The 12,871-nt window shown below is 33.3% G+C and overlaps 1 protein-coding gene across 3 annotated transcripts; it reads right to left on the bottom strand.

Moving 5' to 3' along the window:
- Positions 1 to 1,141: 1,141 nt before the first annotated feature.
- Positions 1,142 to 11,915, bottom strand: LOC124940047 (protein EXECUTER 1, chloroplastic-like). Of its 3 annotated transcripts, XM_047480526.1 has the most exons (14): positions 11,448 to 11,567; positions 11,124 to 11,201; positions 9,313 to 9,429; positions 9,158 to 9,223; positions 6,847 to 6,953; positions 5,956 to 6,037; positions 3,850 to 4,542; positions 3,652 to 3,775; positions 3,393 to 3,562; positions 2,529 to 2,603; positions 2,336 to 2,428; positions 2,096 to 2,235; positions 1,458 to 1,568; positions 1,142 to 1,357 (listed from the first exon to the last, which is right to left on the bottom strand). In XM_047480526.1, the coding sequence occupies exons 3-12, from the start codon at positions 9,331 to 9,333 to the stop codon at positions 2,143 to 2,145; spliced, it is 1,524 nt and encodes a 507-aa protein (XP_047336482.1). In that variant the 5' UTR covers positions 9,334 to 9,429; positions 11,124 to 11,201; positions 11,448 to 11,567; the 3' UTR covers positions 1,142 to 1,357; positions 1,458 to 1,568; positions 2,096 to 2,142. The 3 variants fall into 3 exon arrangements, with proteins under 3 accessions (XP_047336482.1, XP_047336481.1, XP_047336480.1); XM_047480525.1 differs by lacking the exon at positions 11,124 to 11,201 and having other exon boundaries at positions 9,313 to 9,423; positions 11,448 to 11,915; XM_047480524.1 differs by lacking the exon at positions 11,124 to 11,201 and having other exon boundaries at positions 11,448 to 11,915.
- Positions 11,916 to 12,871: the final 956 nt, after the last annotated feature.

Consider the following 12,871-nt stretch of genomic DNA (forward strand, 5'->3'; position numbering starts at 1 on the left):
GTTGAAATTATATTGTTAAAATGTCACGCGTTTATCAAAATTTGGGTTGAATTTAAAATATAAATTGTTATTAGCCTAGTTGGTTAAAAGGTTGTACTTGTTTTGTTAGGTTGCAAGTTCGAACCATATCTATAACATTTTTAATTTTATTTTTAACCGTTTTAAGTTGATGGGCGGGTCAACCCACAATTGGACACTTTAAAAATTAAACATCATTATATATATAGATTTAATTTTACTAATCATCTTCTAACTCTAATATATTATCTTAATTTCCATTATCGACAAATATAAAATAATTAAAAATTTGAAAACTCATTAATAATATATTTATTAATTATAGTCTAGTCATACATCAAAATTATTTAAATAATCTATATTAATTTTACATATTATTTTTTTTAACTAATTTAGTAATTAAAATAATAAAATAATTTTAAACAAATTAAAATTATGTTAACGTTAAACGTGTCACAAGTGTATTAAATAGGCGAAAACAAGTTAAACATGTTAAAAACGTTAAACGTGTGAAACGAATTAAAACAAGTTATATATTTGTTAAAACTAAACTAATGAAACAAATAAGTCAAAAACATATTAAATTAAATTAGGTAAAACAAATTAAATAATTATTAATATGAGATGAATACATTAAATTTAGATTAAATATGGGCTAATATCTAAATAAAACTTGTTAAATAAAAATATATATATATTTTGAGTGCAACTTTTTAAGACGGACTCTTACCACTTATATATTTTGGTACTGTAAGATTATGAATATTATAAATAAAATATTTTCAATAAAATTTATCAACTTTCTTTTATTCAAACTCAGATTTACATTCAAGTTCAGAATATATGAACTTATCAGAGATTATTAAAAATATCACAAAAAAAACTTTTGACTTCACATACTCAGAATTTTCAAACAAAATTCTTAATATAAAGTGATTGATTAAAAGTTTTCTGTGTGAACAATATATATTTTTATTTTAAAAAAAGGTTAATTCAAGACGATAAATTACATAAATAAATGACGAATTGAAATGAGTCTTAAAACATTTGGTGAACGTTATTAATTTATACTCTTGCTTGATTTATTGCTAAAATAGGCCTTTGTCCCCAAACCTCTTCCTTAATAAATATCATACAAGATCTTATTAAACAAACACCAAACTTGGTGATTCTTATTTTCTTCTTACATTTCCAACTTAAAAAAAAACACACTAAATTGAACAGTTTACTACCAAATATGTTGAAGAAGAAGAAAAACAAGAGAATATGTATGTACCTTCCCCAAAATATGAAGATCCAGCTACTCGTTTAATTCTACTAAGGAAAGAGTTTGACCTATCTGACAAGAGACAAATAACCAAACTAATTATAAGACGGCAATATTGCATATGAAACGATCAATTCGACTATACTGTGCGAGAAGGTATCATCAGACTTACTCTGCCGAAACCATCCTTCCTCAAAGTATTTTATTTAAACCCTTCCCACTTCATACATTCTTTGTCTAAGTTGTATTCTACCTGCCTTAAAACCTCTCTAGCAAAACACATCTGTAATAAAACAGCAGAAAACTTAACACTTCATTAGATGGCATCCATGATTCAACTATTACAATTCTGAGCTATTTTGATTATAATCCAGAAAAAAATCTATGTTAGGTTTTTTTAAAATCAAAATAATCAAAATAATAATCTTTATATCATGAAGCAAACAAAATCGCTATAAACTGGATCATATGATACAAATATAATCTTTTACCAAACGACAAAAAAAAAACAATAATTTTAACTGACTATTTTCAATGAGATCTAGATTCATAAACCGCCAATGAATTTCTTAATCTGTGTGTGACTAAGTTTTATTTTCAAGGGCGATTTCATCTCGATCCACATAAAGATGAGATCCGAGGAAAAACGTTTTTCCAAAATGAACCAAGTATGAGTAATATGGCCACTCTAATTATTCGACTCCAAATGGGTCTAATCAGCATAATCTAACTAAGCAATCTGTTACAAAAGGGGAAAATGATGCTTAAAAACTTAGTTTTACTTTAATAAGTGGGGAAGTGTTTGCTTACCTCTATGGCCAAAAATAAAATGGACAGAGTGAGCACTATTTCATGTACTAGTCTTGCAACTTAAGCCGGTTGAAGAACACCCAGAAGTTATACTCAGGTGCCCAATACACAAATCCAACAACAGGTCCCCCTTTAATGTACTGCAAATTCAAATAGCATATATGCCAAGCCATCAGTATCAAATACTAGAAAGCAAAAAAATTGAACTACGGTAAAAGATAATTAAGTGAATGCAACAACCTTTCCATCCAAAATAACAAGTTCTCCATCAACCCATTGAGGATTCTTAAACCCTGGCTCAGAAAGCCTGCCTTGTCCTCTATATCGGGCAACCTAGCCAAACTTCTTCATAAGCTAAAGTATGAACTGGCTAAAAAATGCCTACGAAAGAACATGAGTGTGAAGAAATAACAAGTAAGAACAGGTAACTGACCACACAAAATTCTTCGGGAATTATCCCCTTGTGAGGAAGCTGATATCTTTTGCCAATTTTAGCACGAAAAGCGACCTGTGGAAAGAGCACAGCAAGTTTTGTCTCAAAGAGTTGACGAGGAAAACTTCTAGCACAATAAATATCATTATCATGTACAAAGCATTCAAGTCCAAGTCAAGGAGTTGGCAGTGTCTCATTTTTCTGAGGATTTTACACCAATCACAACACATACAAATGCAAATCATGTAATAATATGATCCATGTTAAGGTAAGAATAGAGTAATTGGGTTGTTAGTGGGACTTGGTTAATATTTGACCCTAATCCAACCGAGATCCAAATGTCATGAAGAACATGCAAAAACACAGAAGGACGGCTGAGATGGAACAAGTGCAACAGTCACAGGGAAACATGATGGGATCCACTAAGGAATAGAATATTAAGTTGTTAGAGGGGATGTGTCCTTATTATTTTCAGTATCTTAGATAGTATTTAACAGTATCTATATTTTTTACTATGGAAATATCAACTGAAATGTCAAACTGAAGATGAAGATTTTAGGGAATAAATTGTTATCCCTGAAATCATATGCTAATTGGACGATGGAAGATATGCAACAATCACAGTTTTTGATTTCTTTTATCCCATATTGCATTTTCTTTACTTGCTCATAATCTTTTTGTATAAATTATACCCCTTTGTACATAGTTGTAACATATATAGAAAATACATACTTTTGTCTACTACATACTCTCTTCCTCTATACTAAAAATCACATATCCTAATATTTACAAGTATCAGAATACAATGAATATACATAAGAACGGAATGATACAAATTAAAGTGATGAAGGAACTGAAAAATACCTCACCAACAGGGACAAAATGATCCCCGGTTAATTTGACAGCTTCTACATACTCATAAAACTGAAGATCTTCAGGCTCTGATGAGCAGCCAACATCTTGCCACTGGCCAAATTTGCGCCTTAGATGAATGATTTCTGAGGCATAGATCCCGTGACTACCAATATATAGTCCTGATAACAATGCAAGACTTCTCTTCAACACCACATAAGATCAAGAAATTGCTGCAAACTTTGATCAAGAAATTCCAACATCGAATTACCATTCAGAGGATCAGCAGACATTGGAACTTCAATTCTGTTAAATGTAGTTGAACCAGAGAGCACTTGATGATTCTGAACCTGATTAAGAGCGCGGTTTATCAATTTACCAACATCTCTAAGTACCTGAGGACATTTACAAGAGTCAGATTAATCAATATAGAAATCAAGCATTTCAGTCTTCATATTTGAAAACTGACCTTCATTGGTGCCTTTCCTCTACCTAAGACTTTTGTGAGGTCAACCATTATCTGGTCTACGCGGCGTTGACCTTGAAGCTTAGATCGCTTACCTTTTAGAGATTTTTCAGTTGCATTTCTCTGTCGCTTATCATTCTTCTCTATAGAGAATGAAAACGCCATTCTACCTTTTCTCTCCAGTTTAGCCGGTATTCGGATCAGTTTTTTAGTAAGCACATTACTAGGGACTTTGTGTAGAGCATCACCAAGCACCACCTTTACTGAAATTTCATTTTGCTCCTCATTATCTACAACCGCATCACCAGCATCCATTTCTATATAACCCTGGTCTTGGTTACTTTCATCTTTATCTTCATCTCCGGTATCTATAATTTCTGATTCCACGTCCTCCTCTTCTTCAATAAACTGCTCAACTACCTTAGATAAAACATCTCGATCCAACATCCCAAAAATGGTTACTTTCAAAACCTTGACTTCCTCACCTGGTATTATATCACGCAAAAGAGACTCAAAACTAGACAATCCCTCGGTTATGTCCGAATCAGTATCTTCTTTGCTATCTCCATTGTCATCTGGACTCGCAAACCGATTATTGTTGTCTTCATAAGAATCAAGTGGAATTGAGGTCCTAGTAGAACCCCTGGATGAGACTGGAACATCTTGAGGTTTTCCTGATGGACTTAGATACACTACCTGAAGTTCATGAAGATATCTCTAATTAGTTCAGTGGCAAAGGGAAACTCACTGAACATATAGACAATAACGTGAATACATAGGAGACAATGTGAAAATGTAGTAACAGTGTGTCATCTTCTATAATCAGCATTTAGAAGTACAAGCTCTATATGCATATAAATTTGGTGAAAATCTAATGACTCACTGGAACAGACGGGGTAGGGATGAACTAAGGCTATGATGCAGGAATTAACGCATAATAAATATAGAAAGAAGAGGGGACGGATGGTGGAGAGAAAATCCACAAAACCAACAACTTACACTAGATGGGAAAAATGAGCTGGTAAAAAGGCTTCTGATATGCAGATGAATTTGGGAGAGAAAACATAAACACTAGTGAAAGAGAGGAGAGAGATTTATGGTGGAGTCCATATCCTTCCCACATATACTCACATATAGACAACTATTTTGGTTCAATTTTTGCAGTGATAGAAAGCCTTGAATAAGGTCAAAATCCCAAATCGGAGTTTCTTGGTTGTTACTTTGTGCCACTTCTTTTGGTCGCTTTTTCCCCTGAATCTAGTGAAAGGTATCCCTAAAACATCAACTAGTACCTTAACTTTAGAGTGATTCTTTTAATGGTGTGAAAAGTCAATTGATAAAATTATAATTGGGTTGCTTACTATCAAACACTTCTAACAGCAGAGTTGAGGTAATATCATGTCATATAACTGATATGAATATTCACTGTTCTAAGATCACTATTCAGTAGATGTCAACTTCAAAACAATCTACACAAAATGGTATGCCCCTATGCAACGTGTACAAGAGAAGGGCTAATGGATGACACGTAGAGAGATGGATACGATGTTATAATATTAATAATTAGAATAGTAATTGATATTTCTTTTAACGTAGATATTTTTTTTTTGAAAAAGGCCAACTTTTATTTAAAAAGAACGCAAGATGCATTCAAACGTTACAAAAGGGAAGGAAAAAACAAAACAATAAATAGGAAAATAACATAATAATTAATATTTCTTTTAATGTAATTATAATGAGTAAACCGACTTGTAACTGAATTCTAAATAATATATAAATAAGAGGGTGAATAGAAGATGGGGGCATGATGAAGTTGGACTGTAGGCAGGATATGATTTACTTTGTATTCGATCTGAGTTTACCATTCCATTCTCTCCAAGATTCTCACCTATTTCTTGAGTCGTTCTTGATCTACTTCCCACCCCTATTCTTCCAACGTAATTCACATTAGGAGTACTAACATTCCTACTATAACCAAAGGCTCCTAGATGACATATAGGTTTGCTGGTCAGTGGAAAAAGTAAATAAGCGCTTAAGATGTCCTGGAATTAGTACAAATCTCTTGTGGATAAATCATAGAATTATTTAAGGTGATTTAAAGATAGATACCTGCTGCTTGTATTCACCTTTCTTGTTAATTGTAAGAAAGATTTCAAACATTGGAAGACCAGCCATAGCTGTTGCCAGTTGTCTGAAAAATAAACTACAAACGTCAGCTCACTACAATCAATAATATTAGAATAAGCAGAATTATATGGAAAGGAAATGATAATGTACATACAGACCAAAAATACACGTGGTCAAAGGTGTCCGGTACTAATCAGGTATTAAGTGTCGATAAGAGTTTATGCTACCAGCATATTAATAATTGCTTTGTGATCTCCAACAACTCAAACTCTCACATTTACAGGACTGACCAGACGATAGCTGGCAATAATATGAAAGTGCTGACTACAGCATGGATTTCTCTGTTTCAAATGCTTAATATGTTGAGGGACCACTTATATAAATATGTACTAGTTGGGCAAAAACGACCACACATTGCTCTATTTGGAAACAGAAAGTTGTACAATGCTTTTTCTTATGGATGTTGATGCATGTGCAATTTCCTTTATGCAAGATCACACTCATAACCACAGTCAGCAGAACTTCAAAATGAGCTCAAAGCCTTTTTTTATTGCAATTTACATTCCTTCAGCAATCTAAGCCATCAAGAAGACTAGATATTCTTAAGAAATATATATATATCCTGCTAAAGAAAATTCCAAGTTCCCAAATCAAATTTATTATTTTTTCAACCACAGAACTATAAGGAATAAAAAAACTGGTTCCCTGTCACATGAGTGAGGTGAGACACCTAAGATATATTACAAACAAGAGCAGCATGAAAACCACAACAGAAACTGGCTAACAAATTTTATGAGGAAAATGCTTTCACAATCATGTTTTTCAGATAATCAAATAAAGAATAAATCATTATTATAGAAGAAATTTTCTTACCTTGGAGTAAAGCTTCTTGCCACATATCTTCCATGTTCAGCACTTATACGAATAATATGGCCATAAGAGTCGGTGTTATCTTCTGAGATACCAGACCACCAACCCACCTGAAACAATGTCAGGATTATAAATAACACAAACATAGGAAGTTTCTTACAGGAATCAAGTAACAGAGGAGGACAACTTTAAATCATGGTGGTGTTACAATGCTAATTAGGACAGAAGCTAAGCCTAGCCTCGAATCACCCTTGAATCATATAATAGTACCTGAATTGCATAGAATAATAGAATCTGGGATGAGGAAGAGAAGGACAACAAGATTGAAGCCTATTATGCCGGTCAAAATTATATTCTTCCAGGATGTAGATGCGGATAGAGTTAGATTATGTTAGATGAGAAGATTGAATAGTAAAGGATGGGATAGAGAAAGAACCTTTGAAAGATTCTGGATAACTCTGGACGAACAATATCAGAATCAGGGGAATCTCCCCTACGGAAAGAACAAATTGAGAACAATGTGCTTCCAAAAAAGATTCATCCTCGTTCTCAAAAAAAAAAAAAGATTTATCCTTCATTTAGAGTATCATCAGTAGCATTGGACTATCTTACCAAGTAATGCCCCACATTACTACCATATTTCGAAACAACCCTTTCATTCAAGAAAGTTGTAGAAACAACTTGAGCCACATGCTCAAAGTTAGGGATATGAGATTGAGCCAGCAAATAGCCTTTTTATTTTCTTCAATTGAGAAATGTGAATGACATTATGCATTTTAACGGAAGTACGAATTTCTAACTACCTTCCCCACTTCAGCCACAATTCGAAATGGGCCATAAAACTTAGGACTTAGTTTATGAGTTTTTCCACGCAGAAAAAGATGTATAACAGTGTAGCTTCACATAAACCCAACCATCAATCTAATATACGAAATCCACCCTGTAATTATCAGCATGATGTTTCATACGATAATGAGCTCATTGAAGATGAAACTTTGTGTGTTTGGCAATCCTTGGTCTCTCATGTTCCTATTTTGTTGTTGGCATCTCATAATTCTTGAACGTCTCGTTCCATACAGACTTGTCTGAGTTTTTGATAAGTCGCCATCACTCTTGAGTCTTGAATGGCCACCTACCGCTGAATTGTGCCAATCACGTCCTCAGTTCCGGTAACAATAACTTCCCTGCTCTTGCCGATTTCTTTGTGAATTGATTCACGTCGCAATTACAGTATAACCGAAATCAATCGCCTCCCTGTTTTGAATCTGACTTTAGGTGAGAGCAATTGATTTCCATACTTAAACTGTCAACAATCGCAAGTTCGAATGCTTTGATACTAGTGTTACAATGCTAATTAAAACAGAAGCTAAACCTTGCCTGGAATCACAAAATAGTACCTGAATTGTATAGAAGAATATAATATGGGATGAGGAAGAGAAGAACGGCAACTGTTATGTAGTTAACCTACAATTGAGATGAGGATAGAGTTAGCTCATGCAATTGAGAAGAGATTTGAATAGATTCGCAAAAGGAATAACTTATTTTCCCGTCATATGCTCATTTCTATAATTCTTCCGACTGCCTTATTTCATAATTTTTGCTTTACCTGAAACTGAATAGCTAGTATTTTATATTGGTTGAAGTTGTAACCAACTTATTCTTCTTGTTGACTTGGCAGAACACATCGTTAACTTAATATAGGTCAGTTAACCTAACTCTATCCCTTCTTCGTAACCGGAGGCTCAAGGTCCGTGCTGGAACTGGAGGTCCCGGTTCGTCTTCTGTTTCTAGGTCTAGAGAGGCAGATGTTTCCCAGTGACTCCACAACAACAGACAGTTTGGGTAAATGATTTAAATGTTGGAAAGGTAAGAGTCGGAACATTTACTTGTGTGATATTTGTGAGCCTAGCCTTCCTGGGGATGTTTGATTTTTGTGATCACTCACTGTGGTTTTGTTGAATCATTTATATGATTTGGAATGTTGTTTTTTTAGTATGGATGTGAATGTTTCCTCGTGGAAGGTAATCTGACTTTTTTTATGTGTTTCTTAATCATAAATCGCTGTTTTGCAATATGTACTCATTTAGTTTTAATCTCTTTTTTTAAAGTGATTTAATGCATATGTGATTTGATTTTCAATGTTTGTAAACATTTCATTCTTAAAATAGGCAATTTTATGTATACATGTATAGTACTCTTTACACATGGAATATACCGAAAGCTTTAAGTTTTTCTCTCCATTGCTCTCTTTGTCTTTGTTTCTTAGTGGAAACTTTCAAATATAAGGATAAGAAACAAGAAAGTTTGAACTCACCAATCCTGCTCCAGCATTATCTCTTAGAAAAGATGCTTCCTGATATCGCTCTTCTACAATTGCTTTCTGCATTTTCACAAGGTAATTACTAAAATAAAGGAAGTATTATGATAAACTAGTGTGTTAAGGTAGAGTCCAAGTGATGAACTGCCTACATTTAGATGAGAGATCACCATGCCAACAACATCATTTGTAGCAGCTGCTGCAACTGACACTTTAAGTCTAGCAGCATCTTGGTAATCCTCTCTAGCAATAGCATGGGTTATCTGTGACTGTAAAAGCAAAAATAGGTGTATCAAACAGAGGATCCAGGACACATCAAATTAAGTGAAAATAAGAAACATCTCCTCAACATATACCATAATGCAAGGATTTTTCATTCAAATGTAAGATGCAAGATACACAAGAACAGAACTCTATTTCATATAATTGAAGTAGCTTGATAGAATTATATGAAATAGAGTTTTGTTCTTGTGTATTTCGAAACAAGATACAACCTTATCATATAGTGTCAATTATGAAACAAGATACAACCTCATCATATAGTTAGTGGGCACTATAAAAGAAAGGACATGATCCCAAAGTTGGCCTTGAAATTTATACGCCTGTGCACTTTTTACCCAAAACTTTGTTTTCACCATTTCTCACACTGAACTTCTCTTTTGGGCGACGCTTTACACCCTTCATGGAAATCAAGGTGCTTTCAGTGGAATCAAGCATGAGACCTTAGCCTCTTAGTTCAAGACTCTTGTCACTTCAGTTACTATTGGTGGATAAGCCTTAACGAATTATGCCACCAAAGAAGAAACATAGTACTCCCATAATCATTATATTATTAAGTGGGAGACACTTGAAATATGGTGGTTAGCTTTACTTAAGATAAACTGACTTCAGATCACAGCCAAAAAAAAATTGATAACTTAGTGAAAGTCTAAGACATGGCTTCTTAACAAAAAAAAATCACATAAACTACATTAATATAATCCTTTATAGAACTTGCAACGTGGGGTTGTGAGAGTACAATTTAACTTAAGTAAATGAGACAAAGAGAGATTGCAGTTATACTTGCATGTGAAATAACTTAGATAGTTAGATTGTTAAAAGGCAAGGTAGGGATAAAATCCTCTTATTAGCAGTTTCATATATCAGTCTAAGACGGAATGCAAATATGGATTTAGCGGAAGCTTTTGCACATTGAAAAATATCTACAGTAAAATCTGCTCTTATGATCCAGTTAAAACTACCTTCCCACTTGCCCCCATCTTTCTCTCCATGTTTCAAGACAGTGTGCTTTCAAGTGGTTGTTCATATCACACTGAAAGTTAAACACTTAAAATGATGTACCATAAACATATATTTCTTATCTAGACAATTTCTTTTTTTATATTGGTAATCAGCACTTATTCCGAATAGATCTAGTTTTTTTATCTAGTTTATAATAAGTGCAAGTTCATGTTAATTCTATTTTACTTCGTTCTAACCAAATAATTTACCAAATCGTACTTCAAACTAGATTTAAGATTTATATTACAATCTTTCATACTTATTCACTTAATACATTAAATACTAAATATTTATACATTTATTTCGTACTTGATTTACAATTTTGTCAACTATACACTTTTATTTTGGCAAAAACGTTGTCTTTTTTCTTAATAAAGAAAATCTCAATTGCACTTTTTAGTGGAAAAGAGAAAAAAAAACAGAAACAAAAACTAAAAACACTAACTGTAAGCGAATTGTAACCTATGACTATAACTATACAAAAAGAGTCAAGACCCTTCCAGTATTATCGGTCATTTAACCTACTTCCCTCCCCGGGAAAATAGAGTTATCTCCTACGTGCATAATACGTGGAAGTATCGATGTAATTTCATAGACATTTGACCATATATAGCTTGTGTTGTTTGGGCTAAGCCAAAACAGTATAATTGCATCATCAAAAGCTTAAAGGTTGGGAATTTACCCAAAATCTGCATTGAAGGTTGATGACTTTTCAGAACTGGTCATCATTTCTTCTAGTTGAACGAAAAACTCTAAACACCTGTTTTTATGTATGTATGTATGTATATTCAGTAATTTAAATATTAATTATTAGGTCAAGCTAAACTAAGTTCAAAATTTGTACATGCTTTCCTTTCCTTTCTATTTAATAAATTTGTGACTAATTCAAGTGTACTTTCTACATATATATTAAAAATAAGCAAAGCAAAACCTATCATCAAAGCGGACTAGTGATGATCTTCAAGCAGTTTCATAGTTTGAATTCTTTAAAAAGAATAAGAAGTACCTTAAGAACTGATACGATCCGCTCCTGTTCTTCAACCTCATCAAAATGCTTAGACCAGCGTTCCCAATCCCAATCCTCATCTCTTGCCTCTTTTAACTGATTCCTATGAGAATTCAAATATTTATCCAGCTTCCGAATCGCGTTCGTTACGACCTGACTGATGATCGACTTGCAGCGGTCGTGCACTGGCGAATCATCTGATGGATCAATTTCGTCGTTACTGTTGTTGCGACAGCGACAGCGACACGAGGCGGAATCGAAAGTCCTTGAGAGGGAATTGGAACTGGAGAGCGGGAGATGATTGAGATTGTTGGATTGATTGAATCGAGAACCGAAGTTAGCGTTTGAGAATGTATAAATGTGAGGTTTCGTGCCGCCGCCGGATCGAGTGGATGGAGAGGTGAAAGTTGGAGAAGAAGTAGAAGCCATTTTAATGGAGAAAGAGTGAAAGATGGTAAATTGAATTATGTATTTATGTTGTTCATTTTTTACATGAAAGAGAGAGAGATAGTGGATAAGGATGAATCATTGAAAGGAGTCCCACTGAAAAGAATGTGAGTTCGTGTCATTAAGATTGTTTGATAGTGATTTTTAAAAACAATTCAAATATTCATTATATAAGGATACCAAAAGGGAAAAAAAAATTGTGGAACGAAAATAAGACCACAAATCTATGTGGTCTAACACGTTTACATGAGATGATAATAAAAACAAATTATCTTTAAATTCATTTCTCAACGTTGACGTCAAATTGTCTCTCTATCACATATTTCTCTAGCGAAAATTGTCTTCAAACTTTGCAGAAACTCTATATCGGCCTTGGGAAACACTAGATTGTCCTTCGTCTCTTTGCCTTTTTGTCGTCAGAAAATGGTAAGTCTTCAAACATAATTTGTCTTTTTCCATTCGAAACATTATTTTTTTGTTGTAAAAATAACAAGTTTTTTTATTTTTTAAGGAGGATATCGTTTCTGAAACTTCATCCAATATCGAAAACTTTCAAATGTAAGTTATTTCTAGTTTTTTACTGCTTTGTTTCTGTTGTCGAGGATCATTATTTCTATTTCTAGTGGTAAGTTATACGTATTTAACTTTTTTCTAGTTAATAATGTCATATGCAGCGCCTTATAAAACTATATGCAGCACATTTTTTTTATTTTAAAAAATATTTAGCTTTTTTCAGTTAAAATATCATGTGCAACGTCTTATAAGACAATGTGCAGCGCCTTATAAGGCCATATATAACACATTTTTTCTGTTCAAAAAATTATTTACTTTTTTTCAGTTAATAATGTCATGTGCAGCACTTATAAGGTCATGTGCAATGTCTTATAAGATCATATGCAACGCCTTTTTATCTAAATCTTTAAAATAATCTAAATCAAACCTCCAACTAATCAGATTTTTATAAAACACTAACAAAT

This window comes from Impatiens glandulifera, chromosome 5 (assembly GCF_907164915.1).
Source record: "Impatiens glandulifera chromosome 5, dImpGla2.1, whole genome shotgun sequence".
Lineage (NCBI taxonomy): Eukaryota > Viridiplantae > Streptophyta > Magnoliopsida > Ericales > Balsaminaceae > Impatiens > Impatiens glandulifera.